At 44.9% G+C, this 23,288-nt stretch overlaps 1 protein-coding gene across 1 annotated transcript in view; it reads right to left on the reverse strand.

Moving 5' to 3' along the window:
* The window catches only part of TACR1 (tachykinin receptor 1), a 91,593-nt gene extending 70,940 nt beyond the window's left edge, over positions 1–20,653 (reverse strand). Inside the window, exon 1 of the mRNA XM_045003044.1 lies at positions 19,955–20,653. Coding sequence (XP_044858979.1) covers positions 19,955–20,499 — 545 coding nt within the window. The 5' untranslated portion in view covers positions 20,500–20,653. The remainder of the gene's footprint in view (positions 1–19,954) is intronic.
* Between the last annotated feature and the right edge of the window lie 2,635 nt (positions 20,654–23,288).

The following is a 23,288-nucleotide window of genomic DNA, read 5'->3' on the forward strand; positions in this document are numbered from 1 at the left end:
GATGGGTCAAGAAAAATTCAAGACCTGCCCACAATTCTGATCAGCTGTTTACTAGCGTTGCCAGTTTTGGTTGGCCATATTCCTGGAGGTTTCATCACACAACATCTTTAATTAAAGATTAATCTTTAATTCCTGGAGATACCAGAACAATCCTGGAAGGGTGGCAACCCTACTGTTTACGTAGGGTGAAATTCCTCCTGTGCAGAGAACCTATGTACAGCCTCTATACACTACTGAAGCATGACTTTAAAAAGCTTAGCAAGAATCCTATACTCTAGTCCAGAGGAATGGCTACCTAGCAGCTCACAAGTTGATGTTACCACTATCTGGCCATCAGCATCCTGGCTGGAGTCTGCTGCAGAGAAATCCATCCTCACATAGAGACATGCGCTGGAGCTAGCTGCAGCCAGAGTGGATTCACCTATGTCCGCCATATTAAATTGGACTGGACTGACACTGGGTGCACAACCTATCAGGCCAGATATTTTCCTGCTTTAAAAAAAATTATGTCAGCAATACTGTTTTCCATTATTGAAATATTGTATTGGGTTTTTTTTCCAGTTGTTACCATGACCATAAAATATCCCTGGAGTGTAGGGTTACATCCAGACAGCTGAGGGTACCTTTGTTTATTAAATACAAATAAAATTCAGGGTGGTATAGTTATGTATTCCTTGCATCTAGAAATCAAGAGCATTCCTGGATAACTAACAGAAGGCAGTTATTTTCACCCCTATGGAGGCAAGATGAATCTAATAATAAAATCTTCATTTATGAAGCATCTTTCATCCCAAAGGCTCCTGAAGTGCTTCACACACTAATACACGTGCTATATATAAAGGATGATTGCACCAACCATTGAAATACAGCAGCTGTTTAGCAGAATACGGCGACAATGTACAACAGTTTAGGACAGGAAACAAAGAAGAATGTTGTATCCGAATAAAACTCAAGGAGGAATTTCAGTTCAGCGGGATGCCATTGCCCCAAAATGGAATTTGGACTGAAACAGGGAGATGAACAACAATAATAACAAGTAAATAACTTTTCCTTATTCACTTTCTCCACACCACACCACTCATGATTTTATATACCTCTATCATATCCCTCCTTGCAGAGAAAGGAAAAGAGCAAACCCAGTAGAACTTCAGCGTCCTGTCATGCTCAGAGGAGTCTTTACTGACCAGCTCTGGGCGAAGGGAGCAAGGAAAGGCTTGCAGTTTGGCAAAGCGAAAGTAGGGCCTTCAGAGAAAAGCACAAATAAAACTGGATAGTCAAAGCCAAGTGACACTGTGGCACACAAGGAAGGGACCAGCCAACAAATACTCAGCTGCTACAGCTAGCAACTCCAGTGTCAGACAGGAGGCAACTGCTAGGTGTAATATATCTTCACCAAAACAGATGTTTAATAGCAAAGCTGACCCCCCCTCTAGCCCCTTAATATCCGCTCACCAAATGTCTGGATTACAGCCTAGAAGGATTGCTGACCTCTGTATCCTCTGAACATAACAGTGACAATGAGGCAAGACACGCCGCTGCTTGTTTGTGCATATTGCTTTGACACAGGACAACCCTGCCCCGAGAGAGAGAGAGAGAGAGGACCAGATCTACCGCTATTGTAAAACAGCATAGCTTCTGTTGTATTGTGTGCTCTATAGACATATAGACAGTGACAGCCTCTAACCCAAAGAGCTTACAAACTAAAAATACATGGACCAGTGTCCAAGCCATAAATTAATAAGGACCACTGACACTATTACTCCCCTATATTCCAATGAGGGGAAAAAAACAAGATACCACTACCATCCTCTTCCTCCAGACATCAGCTCAAATGTTCATAACTGGCTGCTGCTTCATTAAGGGGCAAACTTGAAGACTGGACATAGTAAGTCAGCAGGAGTCAGTCAAGATGGCATTGACCTGGGTTCAGTGCTAGTTTGGCCAGTGACCTGCTGCATGATCTTGAGCAAGACATTTTCTCTTGGTGGCTCAGTTTCCCGATCAGTATTACACTCCTCCTTTTACAGACTTTCCTTTTCAACAGTAGATCTCCAAGGGCTACATAAGAGTCAAACATTAGATCCAAAGTTTGAAGGAATCCTGCTCAGTGGGTCTGATTTGGGCCCTTCTAACTCTGGGAAACATTTTACTTTCCCCTAGAAGCAGCAAAGAATCCTGTGGCACCTTATAGACTAACAGACGTTTTGCAGCATGAGCTTTCGTGGGTGAATACCCACTTCTTCGGATGCAAGTATTCACCCACGAAAGCTCATGCTGCAAAACGTCTGTTAGTCTATAAGGTGCCACAGGATTCTTTGCTGCTTCTACAGAACCAGACTAACACGGCTACCCCTCTGATACTTTACTTTCCCCTGTCCATGATATCCTATACAAATTTTTACAGTGGAAATGAAAGATTTGGAATGCCTTTGAAAGAAAGCATGTAAGGGAGCCAGTTTCATCCTTGCTGGCAACTGAACTACTTATTCTTCTTGAATCAAGTGTTTGCAAATGGATGCAACAGACCTAGTGTCGTATCTTCAGTAGTTAGAGAGCAGAACTTGGATCCAATTTCCACCCTGGAGCAACTATCTGACACAAAGTGAAGTATCGACAAGCTTGGTCCCTCTTCTCTGCTGTGATTTAGTTTTCCAGACTTTTGTGCCACAATAAAGAAGACTGTATTATACACCAATAAAGGGTAGAAAGGAGAAAAATGAGAATTTTCTTTACTTCAACAAGGTAGCTTCACAGTCTCATCTGGATTCACAAAAGACGTTTTGGATTATCAGCCTACAGTGCATTCTGAACCGCAGGCAAATACGAAGAAGATGTCATGCTTATTAACATGGATCTTTATAAATATGCATGTAAAGGAAAAGAGAAAACCTTTAACCAGAGAGTGACTGTGGACATGTTCCCAAGACTGTGAATGAATTTTTCTATGAATTCTTTGTACGGTATTTACACTACTGGAGATAAGCTTCAGTGAGTCAAAACAATCCCCCACAAATTTCCTATTCTCCCTGACACATTTCTTTATTGAGCAACTAGGTCTTCTCATTAGATTCAATTAGTAACCTAGGTCTTATGCAGTTCACACATTCCAGCTCTTTTTCTGTGTCCATTAGAGTTTGTTCCATCTGCTGAGTTTATTCCCTTGCCAAAAGTCAATTGCTTTATCCTTCTAATCTCTTTATTTTCAGCTGGAGTTCTTACTCTGTGCTCCTTGAATGGGTTTGTAATTCTAGAATGAGGCAGAGGAAGAGTACATGCACACAGTAGAGGTGATAGCTCTGCATTGTTGGCATCCAAACAGAAAGAAGATGTGATTTAGTTTTTGAGATTTTTGCACCATTGCACATACCTTGTCAAAGTAATGAAAATTCACATTTTTCTCCTTTCTATTCGTTCCTGGTGCATAATGCTCCTACCCCAGAACTGGAACAGAATCCATTGCATTTATCTCATGAAAGTCTCAGAATGGGGCTAGGTTGCGACATCTGGTTCTTATGTACTTGATGACTCATATAAATGGATGGAAGTGGCATTAGAGACTCCAAAGCCAATAGCGCCTGATGACTTTAACATCCACATGGATGTTGAATGCTTACAATCAGCTGGTACCAACTGTGCCAAAGTCAACCCAGGAATGTCATCTAGCCAGAGTTCAGAAACATGTAAGGGCCTCTATAGAAGCCTGCAAGTGCCATCTATACACATCTCCCCGCCATACATAATCCCAGGGACTAGACCACAGGCCTCATCCCTGATTACAGCATGGCCTGTTGATACTTTACAACTTCCAGAGTTAGCATTTAACAGAATAAGCTTAAGACTGGGGTTGCCCCAAAACTCTTGCATTCTGCTGGTCTCCCTGCCACCCATTATCTTAAATTCAAGGAACTCAAGGGCTCACGACAGATTGTCCCTGTTTGATTTCCATATCTTCAAGGTATGGCGCTATTGTTCCATCTCTCAGCCTCCTTAAGGTGGTTATCAAAGGGATATAGCTGCTGAAGCTACAGGCGAGAATAAAGATCTTCACAGAAGCCTGTCAAAGTCATCTGTACAAATCCCTACTCCATACTTAATCTAGTGCCTCATTTGCTTTTTAACTAAGGATGGCCTTCCTATTCTTGGTGTAATTCCATTCTTCTGCTCTGTGTGTCTCTGCAAGGCACACAATCTGAAATACGTGAAACAGCATTTTCAAAGCCAGCACTAATGACAGTACAGCTGCTCTCTGAAGTAACATCAATGCTGCCTGCTTTCATTTCTATTTTCTTCCTCCAGCAATGAGATCTGACTGATACTGAGCTTTCATTGAAGCTAATTCATAGAGCAGAAGGCTGTAGGGGATATTTGTGCCGTTTCCTCAAACCTCTTCCCTAGCCAATATGTTGCCGCATTTTCCGTTCAACAGCAATTTGCCATTGCTCTCAGGGACGTTCTCCTGACCTCCCTACAGAAATGAATATGTTATATACCAGCAAAAGTGACCAGAGATTTTTCTGAAAAGTTTGCGAACATCTCTGTTTTTTTGCACTCAGAAAATTAGCTCCTGTAGGCATTTTCGTCTTTAAAAGATTCTGATTGTTAAATAAATCCCAACTGAGTAGATGCAAGGCATATCACTAGAGGTTATTTTAGTGGGGCTGGGGAAGAAAAGAAAATGAAGTGTTTTCGCTTTCAATTTTACACATCACTTTCTGTCACAGCATTTACATGCTGCAGTGCAACGTATTACTCAGGTGTACAGAAGCCATGGACAATTTTAAAGTGATATGTGACAGATACAGATTAAACAAGATTTTAAAAGGTTATTTTCAGCAGCGGCACACTGTATTGTACTAACTGCAACAGATCTTTACTGCCAAAATTTCGTGCCTATTCAGTGGATCAGATTTGTGGGCAGGAGCAAAGTAAAGAAGTTAGTATAAGAGGATTCACTTTAGCTCCAAAACACATATGTGATAATACAGTACAATTGTGTACCCATTTAATTATGGATTTTTATTTGTTTTGCGTCATGCTTCCTATATCATCTACAACTCAAGATCTTCTGTGCAAATACTATTATCTAACTCATTTGTATAAAGAAGCTGCAGCCCTCAGCTGATCCCTAACAAGTTCGTGCTCATCTGCTGATCATGCTGTTCAATTATTGCAGTCAGACACTTTTTTTGTTTGGAAATATTCTGTCCAGAGCTTTGAATTTCCCGCCCTTGTTCTGCTTCAGTTCGGGTTTTTAAACCTAGCCTGTTAATTTCCCCATCATAGTTAATTATACTGGTAGATAAAGTGAGGATTAGCTGCTCTTATTTGAGGTAGACAATTAGTAACAGCCCCATTTTATAGACAGGAAAATGGAGGTAGAGTTTTAGGCCAAGTTTTTCCAAGTGGCCTTATACTTTTGGGTGTTTAAACCCAAATACTTGGAGCCTGATTCTCAGAAGTGCTAAATGCATATGGCTTCAGCTGAAGTCAATGGTACCTACCGGTGCTGAACACCTCTGAAAATCAGCCCCTAGATGTCCCAAGTTGGGCACCCGACAGTTGGCAGAACTCAAAATTTAGCACCACTTACGGCTTTTGGCAAGTCACTTAAGCCAACATTCTATCAGGCCCTATGGGAGTCAGTGTCACAACCAGAACTGGAATTCAACTTCCTGGCTCCCTGGGCTATAGATAACCTTCGGTCTCTGCTCATTACTCTGTGAAATGTTCCACTGTTTACGTGCTGTTTGCTGGCTCATAGCTACATAGAGAATCCAAGGAGAAGGAGCTCATCACTGGCAGACAGCCTGGAAGCCTGATAGATTCACTCCATGTTCCTCCATTCCACCTTTGAAAATAACATTCAGTCCCCTCCTCACAGCTGCTATCTGACAAAACAGACCTCACGCTTTCCCAGGTCATCCATCAATTCCTTTACAAGGGGTAATGTTTGCCCAGGTAACTTCCTCATTCACAGGAATCTCTTTGAATTGACAGCTCTGCAGAAAGGCTTTAATTCTCTCAGCCCTGCTTTCAGAGAGTTTGTAGACACATTTCCACATCTTGCTGTAATGCCAGCACTGTTCTTTAATTCTCCACCCCCTCTGATGATGTTCCATGTGTCCTCTTCCCTTTGATGTGATACTTTAAAATCCCTACGAATCTGACTGCCAAAATGAAAGTCCTTGGTGGTCTCCATAGAAGCATCATCTCATCTCCATTTATAGGTGTCTCTGCTTGGAGTGTAGTGATTTTTGGGGTGTGAGCGTTTATTGTTCGTTTTTTTTTTCTGGAGGATGCTGTCAGTTTTGGTAGGACTAAAATTTCAACCCATCTTGACATATTAAAGGATTTGCCCTTAGAATTTGAGGAAGGATGGTTCAGATGGTAGGCGCTAACATTGGTCATGTGAGACCCAGGTTCAAGTCCCTGATTTGTCATTGATTGTGTGACTTTGGGCAACTCCCAGACTCTGTAGGCCAGGGGTTAAGTACCTAAATACCTTAATAAATCTGGGACTCAGTAGCCTTATCTGTAAAATGGGGATAATAGCATTTCCTTGCCTTACAACTACATTGTGAGGATAACTATAGTAATGATTGTGAGATGCTCAGATATCATGGTAATGGTATGGCAACATATAAGTATGACTCTTAAAATCCGTTTCTTTTGCAGAAGATCACTTTTACCTGGGTTGATGAGAGTGGCCAGGAGAAAACAGATTGCTTTTGGTCAATAATTCCTAACTAGATTTTCCTAAAAAATCATAAGGAAGGTGGCTTTAATTTATGCCAGCCATTAAGGGTATATCTCCAGTGGAGTTGGATGCAAGCCTAGGTAGGGAGACTTGCACTAGCTCCGCACAAGCTAACCTGCTCAAAATAGCAGCGTGAACATTGCAACATGGGCAGTGGCTCAGGCTAGCCATCCAAGCTCCGACACAGGGGCTCAGGTGGGCTTGGGCTCAGGTGGCTAGCCCAAGCCGCCACCCATGTCACAATGCCCATGCTGCTATTTTTACCACACTCGCTCAAGCCAAGCTATTGCCTCTCTGTCTATCCGGGCTGGGTGGCTTGCCACCCGCTGCATTGTAGACATATCGTGATAGCCGCCAGGGGTAGGAGATGCAGCCTAGGATCAGTGTGAAGTAGGGACACACCCTGGCCTGGCCTCTTTTTTTTTTTGTTCTTTTTTCTTGCAACATTGACAGCAGGGGAGGGTAGGATGCATCTGAACCCGTAGAGCAGCTCTACTGGAGTACAGAAACACTCTGGCATTGGGATGACCCTCCCTGGGCCAGCGAGGCTGGCTTCTCAGCCAAATTATGCCAGTGGTCTGGTGCGACACAGTGCACTGCAGATGCACCACTGCGGATGATCTGGCTTCAGAAGCAAAGTCCTCTGGCAGTGCCCAGCCAAAGCCAGGGTCTAGGGATTCCTTCTTCCCAGTGCTGACTCCGTTCCCCCAAAGGAGGAGGGGTGACTGCTCAGAAAGCAGAAGGGGAGCTGGATGAGGAATCAGTGTCGCAGAACCTTGTTTAGAGCGGAGAGAAGCTTCACTTAGCAGAGTGAGCTGGCCCTATCCCCTGCCCTTTCTAGTCTGTATCCTGTAGCCCTAGAGACTGAGTGTCTAGCTGCTGTAATCCTGCTGGTCCCTTTTTGACTCCCAGCTAGTTCTGTGGTGTGTGGATGTTCTGGTCGGTGGGCTGCTGTGGGTGCCTGCTGAACCACAGAGCTTAGAAGAAAGCCTGGTTAAGTGACCTTCTCCAGCCCCCAGCCAACACAGCTTTGTTTCTCTCACAAATCTCAGCTCCATTATCCTAAGTGTAAGTCTTTGCTGCAGTGTAAGCCCATGCTTGAGCCTGGGCTCAAGGCTACATTCCTCCCCACCCCCCACTGTTGCATCTGTACTACAGTTGCGCTAACCCTGGTTTGGACTCAGGGTTCCAGGACCTTGCAGGGCTGGGGGATCCATTCTCAAGTCAGGCCAGGACCTGGGGCCCGAGCCCTGTTACTTAGCAGTGTAGCCATAGCCCTGCTTGACTCAAATTCCTGGAGCCATCTGGAAGTACCCCACGATTCCATGGGACAACTTCTGTCGTCCTCTCTATCCCAACAATCTGCAATCTACAGTATTGAAAATGGAAGCCCCCCCGCACACACACTTGGCAAACGGCAGCAGCTCTGGTCAGCATTTAACCCATTCTCTCCTGATCACCAATCTGTAAGCACACTGTCAGAGAGCCTCCTGGGTCTGCAATGGAGAGCGAACCCATCAAGGCTTTTGCAAAGCAAGGTGCTTCCTGGTAATGTGCAGGGCGGGCAGTAAAGTCTTCCCATAGTGCACCATGTTCCTACGGCTAGAGTGGCTACATGTCGGAGGGGTGGGGCACGCAGGCCTCAGGAATATGGTTACTTTGACTTGGGTCTGCACACTGTAAGTGTGGATACTGGGGCCCTAGGTTTAAGCACGGGTCAGAAAATTTTTAATCTTGGATTAAAATATGATGTAGATGCTCAAGTCCAGGGTTCCCTAACACAGACTGGCTGACTCGAGTCCCACTAATCCTGGGCTTACGTTGCAGTTTAGACATTACTCTAATAGTTAGGAATTCTCCTGTGGCCCTTAGTCCAGATTCACCAGTAGCCTCTGGCTGCTTTGCAATGCTCCAGCAGGTTAAACAGTGTTTACAGCTGCTCCATACGGCAAATGGCATAAAGCAGCTAGAACATATGGCCCCTTCTGTCCTATGATCAGTTTAATTGTGTTATCCCTACTACTACCTCTTTGGATTCTTTTAACTCCATCCTCTCCATCCGTGGCCTTTACACGCTTTGTGTTACATGCTTGTAGAACAAGTGCTCATGGTGCTGGAACAATTCGTATATAATTTGTATAGTGCTGAGAGCCATTGAACCAAACTATAAACCCTAGATAAGATGGAAATAACTTCAAGCCAGAGGGTGCAGAAGCACCTCCAGCACCCCTAGTTCCAGCACCTATGCAACTGCAATCTTTTGCCCTATGTGCTGTTCAGATTGACAATAAGAACTGATGAAGACATGATGATAAAGGAGCTACGCAGAGGCTTACAATGACTAATTAAACATGTCAAGGGTGACAAATTACGTCAAACTACAGCCAGATGAATCTATCGCCTTTCAAAGAATCTGCAAGATCGTCTATGAATTCATTATTACACATTTGACATTCAGCTGATTCACAAGATTAGCCCAGCTACTTGTGTGCAGACGATGTGTTGCATTTTAGAGAGAGGTCTAATAAAACCCACGTTGCTACATGATTCAAACGTACCTCGTTAAAGTGCTTTTGAAAGCCAAACAGTCAAAAGAGGGGGCTTTATGGCTAAGAAAAAGTGATGTGTCACACACCGATTTAAAAGTGTATAGGGATTGAGAAGAGGGATTTCAAAGGTGCAATCAGTTACTGACTTAATTGCATAGTCAGTCATAGAATAATAGAACCAGTCATAGAATAATAGAACCATAGAGTTAGAAGGGACTGCAAGGGTCATCTAGTCTAACCCCCCACCAAGATGCAGGGTTTGTTGTGTCTAAACGATCCAAGTCTACCCAGCCTCTTTTTGAAAACCTCCAATGAAAGAGCTTCCATGACTTCCCTAGGCAGTTTGTTCCCTTGTCCTACTGTTCTTACAGTTAGGAAGTTTTTCCTGAGTTTTAATCTAAATCTGCTCTGCTGTAGTTTGAACCCATTGCCTCTTGTTTTGCCCTCTGTGGCAAGAGAGAACAACTTTTTTATGGCAGCCTTTCAAGTATTTGAAGATCGCTATTATGTTCACCCATAATCTCCTCTTTTCCAAACTAAACATGCCCAGTTCCTTCAGCCTTTGCTCATATGGCTTGTGTTCCATCCCTTTGATCACCTTTGTTGCTTGCCTCTGGATCCTTTCCAGTTTCTCTACATCCGTTCTATTCATTGGTGACTAAAATCAGACACAGCTGAAGCCTAATGAAGCGCTGAGTAGAGCGGTACTATCATCTCCCATGACTTGCATGCTATACCGCTGTGAATCCAACCCAAAATTTAATTTGCTTTTTTCAATAGCACTGCATTGCTGACTCATGTAGCGATTGTGATCCACCATGACTCCAAGATCCTTCTCAGCAGTGCTGCTGCTGAGTCAGTTATCCTCCAGTCTGTATTTGTGCATTTTGGTTCAAACAGTGCAAACAAAAAAATGTAGCCTCAGTTCCTGATTGCAGGCAGTAACAATTTTATTAGCCATATGGGAGGAATAAAGGTTTATCCAGATTTACTGTTTCCTCTGTGATTGCTGTTTGCACATTGAAGAGTCTTTAAACTTCTCACTTAGCTGCATAGTACGACATTAATGGCCCTCTCATTTTGCTTGCTGAATTCCAGCATGACAGCAGGGGGGGTCAAACTGAAAGCGGGTGTGACAGCAGGGTGTGCAGGTGGGTGGACAAAGGAGTTGGAACAGAGCTAAAGTTAATAAACCTCAAAATATTCAGAAAAATGATTGGAAATCCTACTCAAATATGCTCCCTAGGTGAAATTTACCCCTGTGCACAAGGCCAGCACAAATTTGCACCACCTAAGTCCTCAAAATAGAACTTCAGTGGTGCATAGCTCTTCTATTGGCTCTCTGCACAGGAGGCAATTGCACCCCATATGTATTCAGAGTCAGAGCTGACTACTTCACTGAAAGAAATAAGTGTCTTTTTCCCCTTCATTTAGGCCTGGTCTATACTGGGGGGGATCGACCTAAGATACGCAACTTCAGCGTAGCTGAAGTCGACGTATCTTAGGTCGACTTACCTCGCATCCTCACGGCGCGGGGTCGACTGCCGCCACTCCCCCATCGACTCCACTTCCACCTCTCGCCGCGGTGGAGTACAGGAGTCGACGGCAGAGCTATCGGGGATCTACACTAGACATGATAAGTCGATCCCCGATAGATCGATCACTACCCGCCGATCCGGCGGGTAGTGTAGACATACCCTCAGTCCTGCAGAGCCAGTACAGCAACAACAGAAGGAACTGCAGGATTTTATTTTTTTAAAACTTTTCCTTACAGGTCAGGTTTTCAACTTTTTTGTTTGTTTTTTACATTTTTGTTGCTCTCCTCTAGACTCTGTCCAATTTGTCCAAGTCTTTCTTAAAGTGTGGCACCCAGAACCGGACCCTGTACTCCAGCTGATTCCTCACAGTGCCTAGTAGAAAGAGACCATTACTTCCCATTTCTTACATACAACACTCCTGTTAATACAAACAAAGAACAGGAGTATTTTTGGCACCTTAGAGACTAACAAATTTATTTGAGCATAAGCTTTCGTGGGCTACAGCCCACTTCATCGGATGCATAGAATGGAACATATAGTGAGGAGATATATGTACATACAGAGAACATGAAAAGGTGGGAGTTGTCCTACCAAATCTAAGAGGCTAATTAATTAAGAGAAAAAACTTTTGTAGTGATAATCAAGATAGCCCATTACAGACAGTTTGACAAGAGGTGTGAGAATACTTAACATGGGGAAATAGATTCAATGTGTATAATGGCTCAGCTATTCCCAGTCTCTATTCAAGCCTAAATTGATAGTGTCTAATTTGCATATTAATTCAAGTTCAGCAGTTTCTCATTAATACAGTCTGGAGTGACATCAACCTTGTCACAACTACATCACACTGTTGACTCGTATTCAATTTGTGATCCACTGTAACCCCCAAGTCCTATTCAGCAGTGCTGCCCCCTAGCCAGTTATTCCCCATTTTGTAGTTGTGCATTTGATTTTTCCTTTCTAGAGGTAGTACTTTTCATTTATCTTTATTGAATTTCATCTTGTTGATTTCAGTCCAATTCTCCAATTTGTCAAGGTCCTTTTGAATTCTAATCCTGTCTTCCAAAATGCTTGCAACCCCTCCCAGTTTGGCATCATCTGCAAATTTTATAAACATACTCTCCACCCCATTATCTAAGTAATTGAAAATATTGAATAGTGACAGACCCCTATGGAACCCCACTAGATACGTCCCTCCAATCTGACAGTGAACCATTGATAACTGCTCTATGAGTGCAGTCTTTCAACCAGTTTTGCATCTACCTCATAGTAATTTCATCTAGACCATATTTCCCTAGTTTGCTTATGAGAATGCCACATGGGACTGTGTCAAAAGCCTTACTAAAATCAAGATACATCACATCTACAACTTCCCCCAATCCACTAAGCCAGTGGCCCTGTCAAAGAAGAACCACTAACCTAAACCTAAAGAAGCAGCTGCAGACAGAGGTGTCAAGTATACATACTTCACAAGAAGTTACCTGCACAGTCATTGATGGTTCTGCAGTTCTTTGGATAGTACATTGGCTAGTACGTAGTATCGTCAAGGAATTGGTGACCAATTTCAGAGTCTCATTGAACACATGCTAGCAGCAGGTGGTGTACACCTTGTCTTCGAGGGGTACAAAAACTTCAGCACAAAGAGTGTCACAAGACAGAACTACAGGAGCAAGCAGAGTGCGTCAGTTGTGTACAAATACACAGCTACCTCCAAAGAAATGTTAGGTTACGTTGTTTTGCCATGGTTTGCTCTTAGCAAATACATGTTGGCTATTACTTACAACCCTGTTACACTCTAGGTGCTTACAAACTGGGCTTGCTTCATCAGCTATGAATGCAAAAAAAAATTGCTTGAGCCCTAGTATCTCTTTCATTACAAATTAAGCACTACATGGACCCCATCTCTTCCAGCAGACCTCCTTCCCAAAACAGCATCCCATCTTTCAGGAAGCCAAAGCCCTCCCATCAACACCATCTTGTAGCCGTGTGTCCCTGCTTGGACCCTTACCCTCAACTGGGTAAGCCATCTGCGCCCTGACCCTTTCATGCTCCCTCCCAGAGCTTTGTAGTCACAGCTGATTGGCTCAGGGTCATAGCAGGCAGTATCATCAGTGCCCATGTGGATGAGTAGCACGGAGTAGTGGCTAGAGGGATGGATGAGCCTCAGCAACCTTTCTGTAATGTCTCAGCCATGGGCTCCAGGCAAGCACACATCTCCCAGGATGTCAGGTCAGCAGATGGATGCCTCTGACCACCTCAGAAGGGAGTCCCTGACCACCAGCACCCTACGTTGCTTCCTGTTGGGTGTAGTGGTCATGATCTCCCAGGCTTGGGGACAGGTGGCAACTCCTACTCAGCCACTGGGGTCTGCTCCTGTCCTCCTGTTGCCAGTACAACATACCAGTTCTTCACCTCAGTGGACAGGGGACCCGGCGGTGTGGGGCAGCACTGTCTACTACCTGAGTGAGCCAGCAGCCAGTTTCCTCCCCATAGAGCAACCGATTCTCCTGCCTCCTCCGGTGCCACTGTAGTCCATCTGTGGTTAGCTAGCATCCTCTATCCCAGATGTTTCCAGGTGCATCCTGCCAATAAAATCCTCGCACTCCTGGAGGCTATGCAGATGAGCAACCTCCTCTTGCAGCTCTTACCTGCTTCCGGAGGGACTCCACCAACCGACACCTTTCTCACGAGATGGTTCCCCCAGCCTGGCTTTCATTGGTGGGGGCATGCAGGTTGCATTCCCAGCATGCAAGTTGAAACAAGGTCCTGGGCAGAAACCTCCAGAGTCAGGAAGCCTGTCTGGCCAGGACCCCCACAGGTGCAGTCAGAGGTAGAGCTAGCAGTGATATTGACAATGTGCAATTTTCCTCCCATTGCGGGTTCTTCCTTGTAGAGTATCTGGAAGTTAAGTGTGAGGAGGGGAAACCTACCTCTCTGCCTTCCTCCACTGGTGAACTAGGCGGGCTCTTTGCAAACTGACTGCTGAAGACCTAGATTGCACACTTCTGTATAAAGTCCCCTAGCCTGCAAGCAGGCCCAGGAAAACCCAGGAGAATTTTAACACTGTTTTCAACACACCAGAATTAGAATCCAAATTATTGTCACATACAAGCATTGCCACCTCACCTCTTTTCCAGACCAATAAACCGAAACACTGATCTGAGTTCAGAGCCTGGAGACCCCATGCTACAAACCTGTAGCCATACTGAAAACTGACCACTGATACCATATACTTATTCCTACTCTTTCCTTTCAACTCAGCCAGTTTCTAGTTCATGGTGGTAGTTTACTACTCTCCGTCTGATGTAATTTCCTCAATAGTTGTTTCTGAGGGACTTTGTCAAAGACTTTTAAAAAGACAAAATAAACTGTATTAACTAGTGAGTAAAGGAGAACCAGGGTTTTCTTAGCTCACATAATAGATTGAAGAGGCATGATTTTTCTAGGCAAGAGCCGTGCTGGTTTGTTCTTTCCTAGCTCGGTGTTTATAATTCTGTCTGTAATTATCATTTCAACTAATTTACCTGGTATTGAATTCCATCACTGGAAGAATTTTAAACTGGAATCTGGGAAACGACCGTGCAGATAGCAGGCGCTACTGTGCTCCCAGTTGCATAGAAATGAAATGCTGCACAGCACCAGACTTGGGCAGCAGGTTCTTACCAAAAATCTAAAGGGAGGTAGCTGTGGAGCCCTTGCAGTGCTTCTGCCCAATCCTGTGTAGCGCTGAGTGGTCTCAATTCCCTTAAATTTGGCAGCAGTTAAGAATGCACTTATTCCCTTTCAGGAGCAGGCCCCCTTATCTGCTGTAACAATTAGCTCCGAGCCTTGCTGTAATGCTGTGGCACTTGAAGATATTTTCCACAGGAGATGATAATCAGCCTGATTTTTTCAGAGCACCTGCAGCTCCAGTTAACTTATACTAGAAATTTGGCACCTCTGAAAAAAACAGGCACTATATTTGCAAGTAAAAGAATTTTTTTTAAAGCAACTTGCACAATCCAGTTTCAGATTCTGTATACTTAACTTCTAATTTTACATAAACATCTTAGCTTGTAAAATGTTTGCTGATTGACTGTCACATAGGGTTTGTTCATTCTTTAGAAGGCAATTTCGCATCCTCTGGCAAGTGTGGTATAGAAATTATTTACAGAGGGCACATTTTGAAATAGATTGAACAGCTTTTTGTAAAGCAATGTTCTTGTGAACAACTTGATGGCTAATACGCCAAGCATCCTTTAGATGACATATCCAAGTTACTGACAGAGATGAATCACTCCACTTGGGGAATATAAACCATATTCAGTTTTGTATGTATTTATTTCCCTCCCTGCATCTACTGAAAATAAGTTGATTTCAAGTGTGTTTTCCTAGCTGTAAACCAGCCCCTGCTTTGCTGAGACTACATAGCTGTCGCTGGTTGTGTCGATCTTATAGGGTATGTGGAATTCCGGTACATGTTTTCACCCTTGATGCATGGGCTATCTTTAGGTTTGCGGTTTGAATGGGAAGCATTTGTCCTAGCCCTTACTGGAATGAGATACTTAATTTAACCCACGCTATAAGCTCTTGTCTTGAAACATCACACAACACTCAAAATTGATTCCTCAAGCACACAAGTCTGGAGTGAAATACCTGGCTAAAGTAGTTGAATGTTTTCATCCACCCACCATTTCATCTAATTACTGTTGTTAGATCCAAGCGCAAGATAACAAGTGATTTTACAGCGTTATCCATGTTTCTCGACCAAAGGGAAAAAAGAAACAGAGGCTACCCTGAAACCAAATTCCAAAGAACAATAACTCATGTGAGATTTGGCATCAACAAATGAATCAGATAATTCACTGCCCTCAGCATCTTATTCTGTAATACTGCGGCCTTTACTATATTTGCCTATTGTCATTGCAGACTTCCTTGATCAGTATCTCTTTTTCCCTCAACTCACACGTTATCTTTGAACTGCCTGAGTCTAATTCTTGCGTGGTGCAGCACCTAAGAACATACATACTGATACCACATGCACTAGATTTTCTGTACATTAAATTTAATTTGTTATTTAGCAAGCTACCAGGTACAATTTTCAACAGCACCTTAAGAGCCCAAGAGCTTTTTTGGAAAGTGATTTAGGTACTTGAGAGACTAAGGTTATGTCTACACTAACACTTTTGTCAGTATAAATTTTGTTGCTCAGGGCAGGGTGTGAAAAAACACCCCCCTGAGCGACATAAGTTACCCTGACAGAAGCGCCGGAGTGGACGGCAATAAGTCAGCAGGAGACGCATTCCTGCTGACATAGCTACCACTGCTCATTAGGAGTGGGTTAATTGCATCAATGGGAGAGCTCTCTCCTGTCGGCATAGACTGGCTACACGGGAGATCCTACAGTGGCACAGAGCAGTGGTAGATTTAGAGTTAGTGGGGCCCTGTGCGCAGCTTCATTTTCACCCCCTCCCCACCCAGGACCCAGCCAAGAAAAAGAACATTCTCTTTTAACTCCTCCTATATTATAAGTAATGGGAAGTAATAGAAAATAAAGTGAGGTACCTTGATTAGGGCAGGGGGTTGGGGTGCTGGAGGGAGCAAGGGAGCAGCGCTTACTTCAGGTGGCGCAGCTCCCAAAGCGATCAGCACACACCCGAAGTAAGCCACGGCATGCAGGCATCCTCCCCGTCTGTCTGAGCCCTGCTGCACTGCTGGCCGGGACTCGGGGGCAGAGTGACAGATATTTGTCCTGCATTTTGGGGGGCCCATGCCACCCCACAGTTTGTTTCACGGTAAATCTGCTCCTGGCACAGCTGTATCAGTACAGCTGTGCTGCTCTGAGTTCTCAAGTGTAGACATGGCTTGAGTCTCATTACAAGTCATGGGATTCAGGCTGCTAAGTCACTTAGGAGCTCTTGAAATTTAGATCCACTGTCTGAGTGCTAGATTAAGCAACTGACAAGACCCCATGATTGTTTACAGTGTTGTTGTAGCCATGTTGGTCCCAGGATATGAAAGAGACAAGGTGGGTGAGGTGATATCTTTTATTGAACCAACTTCTGTGGGTGGCAGAGACAAGCTCTTCTTCAGGATGCGAACATGAGCTCTGCGGAGCTCCAAAACTTGTCTTTCCCCAACAAAAGTGAGTCCAGAAATAATTCTATAGTATTTGTGTGTGTCAAAGTCTGGAATGTTAATTCAACAGCTGTTCAGCCCCAGGCCTCCAATAACCTACTTGTGTTCCATTAACTGAAAATACTCATTGGCAAGTAGTGCAGATTTTCCAGTTTTCCTTAGGAAGGTTCTCTTTACAAACTAGTTATCTTTGCAGTCAATGGTTATTTGAGAACTGTGTACTAACTGAAAAAACAAGCTACTAATAGAGCGTCATATTTATAATGCTTTGAAGCCCAAAGGATCTCTTTCCACAGTGATGCTCTGTAGGTACAACACCCCTGAAATATAGATACTTCTGGGATGGAGGGGACCCACGAACTATATAATATTTGGGGAGGGAGGAATTTGGGCAAAGATCTCAGGGCAAACAAAACCCATCTAATTTTACGGAAAATGCAATGAGATCTTCATTTTCCATGCAGAGCAACTATGATCTTAAGACAGTGCTTTTCAGCCTGTGGTCCACAGACGCCTCGGGGGCCACAGACTATGGTTGTCATTACCGTAGATGGGTGATTTTTCAACATGTGATGCATGGACCTCAGAAGGTCCACAGACTAAGATTTCCAAAGGGGTCCACACCTCCATTCAAATTTTTTTAACTGTCTACAAATGAAAAAAGATTGAAAACCACTGCCTTAGGATAATGTTTCCCTAATTGCAGGTGGCGTTACCATTTGGGGTTTGATTCTCCTCTTATTTCCACCAGCGTAACTCCATTGAGTTCAGCGGAGTTACTTTGGATTTACTCCAGGGTAAGTGAGAGGAGAATCAGGCTCACTCTCTCAAGCCCGGCATGATAAAGAGATTAAACTTGTCAATGACTTCCCGTCCCCTCGTCATTAAAAACAAGCTAACAAGTCTTAAACTACATTTCACAAGCTGTAGATGAATGAGTAATGACATCACTGTCAACTGCCTTCAAAAATTTCCATTAACAGTTTGCATTTTACTTTTCAAGTCAGTCTAATTCTAACACGTTAGCCAACATGCCCTCAGCAAAAAAATAATCTTACTTGATCTCGATTCTAATTACTGCAGAACATGCAGATGAGGAAAAAGAACAGAAAGTGGGAAATTCTAGAACATCACTCTCTCTATATTTTGAATTTTAGATACCAAGTGTCAGCAAAGAACCACAACATTTTCTAGGAGGTACCAACAAATAAAATGTATCATCATTTTAGAAAGGAGTAAACTAAGGCAGAGACAGGCTCTGATTTGCCCTCAGTCACAGAGTAAGTCAGTGAAAAGATCTGCTAAAGCAAAACCCAATTCAGCCCCAGAAGTCCAAACCTCTAGTCCTTTTCTTTGACCACTAGATCACAATTCATCCCTCCACTGACCTGCGTTTAAACCCCAAGTGCCAGTCTGGACATTTGCTTCCTTGCCTCAGCACCACATTGGCTGGTTGCTGAATTTGTGTTCTGAGAACAAAATGTAAGCAAGAGGCTGGTATGTGCTGACAAGCCACAGAGAAAACAGGTGTATCCATCACTCACTATAAGCTGTACAAATCACAGGACAAACAGAACAGTGATAGATAATAGCATTTTCCATCCCCAACTTTGTAATAAAAGTAACGTTATTTCAACAACCCAGTTGCCTTTAGTTAACACATTTGTACTCAGCTCTAAAATTTGCAAAAGTCGGTCTCAGAACAATATAAAGCAGCAAATATTGAACAGAACCTTTTCCAGACAGAGGGTTAAATACTGGAGGTCTTTAAATAGGCTATCTCCAACTGAAATCAGGAACATGGTTAAGATCTATCATATCTGGCCCATAGATATCTCATGCATGTTCAACTGTAAATATATCTCATGTAATTGGATTATACCATGCTGTTTTAAATATAGATTTTAGTCTAAAATGAGGAAATCAGGAAAATTAATTAAGACAGTGAAGTGAAATTGTAGAGGGCAAGACTATAGATTTCCTCTGATTAAAAAAGAAAAGAAAATAGCCACAGGCTTCTCTGGGGCACAATTAAAACAGACCCTTTTCATTAAGCTAACAGCATTTTCCTGAAGAGAATTATCAGGCGGGGGAGGGAGGTATCCCTTATCTCGAGTGCTCTTTTTAAAAACGGGCCATTATCTCTTGCAATATTTGGTGAGGAGAGATCAACAGAATGCTAAGGCAGCAGAAGGAACTCCAGCCATGGGTCTCAACCCTGGTACCTGTACCCCTGGGGGTACACAGAGGTCTTCCAGGGATACATCAACTCATCTAGATATTTGCCTAGTTTTACAACAGGCTACAGAAAATGCACTACGAAATCAGTACAAAAGTAAAATATCATACAATGACTTGTTTATACTGCTCTATATACTATGCATTGAAATGTAAGTACAATATTTATATTCCAGTTGATTTATTTTATAATTATATGGTAACAATCAGCAATTTTTCAGTAACACTGTGGCTGTCACACTTTTGTATTTTTAGTTCTGATTTTGTAAGCAAGTCGTTTTTAAGTGAGGTGAAAGGTGGGGTACACAAGACAAATCAGACTCCTGAAAGGTTGAGAACTACTGAACTACATAACTTTATCATATAAAGTATGAGAGCCCCAAACGCTAGGGAACTGAATAATAAATACTCTTATTTTTTCACGTCCCATGGGCCAGCTCTTTCGCATATCCTGATTTCCCCCCTCTCCCAGATCCATCCAGAGCCTCAAAACTGGACTGCTGCAGAATTATAGCCAGGCAGGTTGGACTGAGGTCTTTATAGTGTAGTGCTTGCAGCCTTATGTTTTATGACCTGTTGACTAAAGAGGAGCAAGGATCGGGTTAAAAAAAATCCACCCATGCTCTGAAAACAGAGGTGGTGACTGTTGCCTGTAGTTGAGAACCCCACCACCAACTCCTGAGCCCGTTCCTACCACCACCCCACTCACGCAGCCTTTCTGGCTCATGCTCCTTGGCAATCCCAACTGGCCTCACCTGTCCACGGCGATGGCCGTCATGGAGTAGATGCTGGCAAACACCGCGGCGATGGGGAAGAAGTTGTGGAACTTGCAGTAGAGCAGCCCATAGTACCACTCGTTGTGGATGGCATAGGTGAAATTGACGACGGTGTTAAAGGCGGCCATGGAGGCTTCTGCAAAAGCCAGGTTCACCAGGAAATAATTGGTCACCGTCCTCATTCTCTTGTGCGCTAGGATGATCCACATCACCACGATATTCCCCACCACCGCCACGATCACAATGAGAGAGTAGGCGACAGCCCAGAGGGTGATCTGCCAAGCGGGCTGCGCGAACTGGTTGGCATCGGATTCATTGACAGACCTGTTGTGGGACAATAGATAGTCTATGTTCTCCTCCGCATACAAGTCATCATCCATCTTCCCCGCTCTCCTCCGCTCCAAGAAAATGCGGTGTGTGGGGGAGAGTCCTCCTCGGCCAGCAGTGCTAGAGCCAGGTGGCAACTGGTCATGAAGGTTTGGGTTAGGTGGGGCGAGAAGGAGTCGGCTACAGCTGTGGCACATCTGTAATTGTGGGGCACATCTGTAAATTCTGTCTCTGGAGCCTGCCTCGGTGGCCCGATTGTTCGCCAAAGGAAACCGGACAGCTATCTCAGTCACTGATCAAGCTACAGCTATGTGCAGGGAGAGGTGGTGGAGTTGTTTCTCATCACCTCGCCCTCCGAGTCCCAGCGCCGGGCTGGGCTTGAGAGGGGTTTTATATAGGCACCGCTGACACGTCAGGGGAGCTGGGCAGAGCCGGCGCTCAGAACCCTCCCTCCCAGCTGCGGCGCAGCAGCTGGGCAGATGTGGCCGCGCGGGCATCACCTCTGGAGGGGACCTTTCCCGCAGCCACCCAGGGGCGAGGGGAAAAGCTCGCTCGACCAGGATCCTGCTGGAGGCGTCAGGATCTGGGGACCCGGAACCCGAATGTGGCTGGATCGGAGTGCCGCGAAGCCGGTTCTTGCAGCGCTTGGGCTGGGTGGTTTCGATGCAGTTTGGAGGCAGCCAGATTCGGGAGGCTGAAATCGGGTCCTTCCGCCGGCTAATCCTTGGAGGAAGAAACCGGGTTCAGCCTCATGAGGCAGCAGCTGGGCAGAGGTGGCTGCTGGTGCCTAAATCTGGTCTCTGCCACCCTCTCGGGGGGAGCAGTAGTAAGCGGTGCAACACCTGGCCAGATGTGACCGCCACGGGCAGCCCTCGCAGGCGGGACCCTCCCAGGTTGATCTCGTGGCTGGCGGGACAGAAGCGGAGGCTGCCGCTCTGGAATTGGCAGTGTCTGGGCTGGAGGTGCCTGAGCCTGCCTAACAGGGAAATAACCCCCCTCCCCCCGCCGCAGCCCCGTTCAGTACAGACAGCGGGCAGCTTGTCCCTGTTCTCCTGCTGACACTTCCTGGAGCTGACTTTTCCCAGCTCAGTTTGGAAAATGCCATTGCAAGGGACCAACAATGGACACATGCGGCTTGGGAGTGGAGGGGTAGATTCCCTGTGCCCTGGGGGGCGAAGGATACTTGCACATACATCTGTTGTTCTGTGCACAGTGTGCATGGGGAGGGGAGCTTCCTGCATTCATCTCTGTGCAGGCTGTGTGGGAGGTTTGCAGGCTATGCAGGGAGTGAGCTTTGTGCATCAATCTGTCCCCCAAAGAGGGGTCTGGGTATGCCACATGGTGTCCCTCTCTGGTGGCTGCCTGGGCAAGTGCCTCTCTTTGCACTGTGCGCAGCGGAGATTGGTAGTGCACCTGGATATCTCAGCAGCATGCCAGTCTCAGAGTAATAGAATATCAGGGCTGGAAGGGACCTCACCAGGTCATCTAGTCCAACCCCCTGCTCAAAGCAGGATCAACCCCCAACTAAATCATCCCAGCCAGGGCTTTGTCAAGCCTGACCTTAAAAACCTCTAAGGAAGGAGATTCCACCACCTTCCTAGGGAACCCATTCCAGTGCTTCACCACCCTCCTAATGAAAAAGTTTTTCCTAATATTCAACCTAAACCTCCCCCACTGCAACTTGAGACCATTACTCTATGTTCTATCATCTGGTACCACTGAGAATAGTCTAGATCCATCCTCTTTGGAATCCCCTTTCAGGTAGTTGAAAGCAGCTGTCAAATCCCCCCTCATTCTTCTCTTCTGCAGACTAAATTGTCATCGGGGACTCCTTTGTGATTCTGGTAGTGGATATTTGATTGGTGGCTCTCTGGGGAGTGGGTAGAATTCTGAGATGTGCTGCCCAGTGGGATTGCACATGCATCACTGCTTGCACTGTATGGGGTCTTGATTCTGGGAATGGACATTGTACGTGCCTGGTGCATAGGTGATTGGGCATGTTGCACTTACCTGTGCAGAGCTTCTGCAAGGGTGTTGTTACTCTCCCCAACTGACAGTGGTTAATGCACACGCATCTGTGGGCTGCAACCCACACTTTAGATGCACGCACAGATTCTGCAGCTTTTTCTCATGTGCAACTGGTTTTAATGGACCAAATTTAGGCTTTCGATGTTTTTGATAGGACCTTTGCTTGTGTTGCTTGCCCAGTGCCATGCTATGGAGGATGTACCATAAACACCTTTCTGTTGTGCACTCCCTCTACCTCGCCACCGGCCTGTAGACTCTTTAGCCACCCACTTGGGTGTATAATGTAGATTGGCTTCAGCTACAACTCTGATCCAAATTTTCCCCGAGTCTGCTGGAGTTATCTGGAGATTTGCCCTGGTATTTTACATGAGTGACCCTTTCTGTATCTGCTTTGATGCTGCCAGGTCTAGGCCACATACCTGGGTGTGATGGGGGAAGCTTGCAGCTAGACATTGCCCGTATGAGTATGGATGCTTGTTGAACTCACCAGCTGTGCCTATGGCAGCAGAAGCTTATCATCCATGCTCTAGGCTCTTGTACCAGAAACAGTGCGATGGCAAAGGATACTTAATGGGGAACTTTTCCATCTAGCGTGAATCTGGCTCACATCATATGGTGATGTCCAGCTGATATCATCAGACAGCTATTTGGTGGCGTGTGTGAGATGTTCACAGTGGAGAAGTGTCCTTAGCATTGTTCCCCTCATTAGAAGCCTCAATTTGCCATCACTAATGGAGAGGCAGTTCAGGATCAAGGTGCACCGAGTAGGGTAGTGTGGGGTAGCTTACACTGCCTCTGATGTGCCTCCAAGTAAATAGAAGATTTGGGGGAAATTCAAGCCTGGTGTGAGCAGGCAGAATTCCACCAGGGTGGCATTTTACTTTGGAGATGCCAAACCAGCCTGTCAAGTACTGAATTCACTAGCGAAAATAGTCAATTTTCAGCAAGCCAGGCACTC

This window comes from Mauremys mutica, chromosome 2 (assembly GCF_020497125.1).
Source record: "Mauremys mutica isolate MM-2020 ecotype Southern chromosome 2, ASM2049712v1, whole genome shotgun sequence".
Taxonomy (NCBI): domain Eukaryota; kingdom Metazoa; phylum Chordata; order Testudines; family Geoemydidae; genus Mauremys; species Mauremys mutica.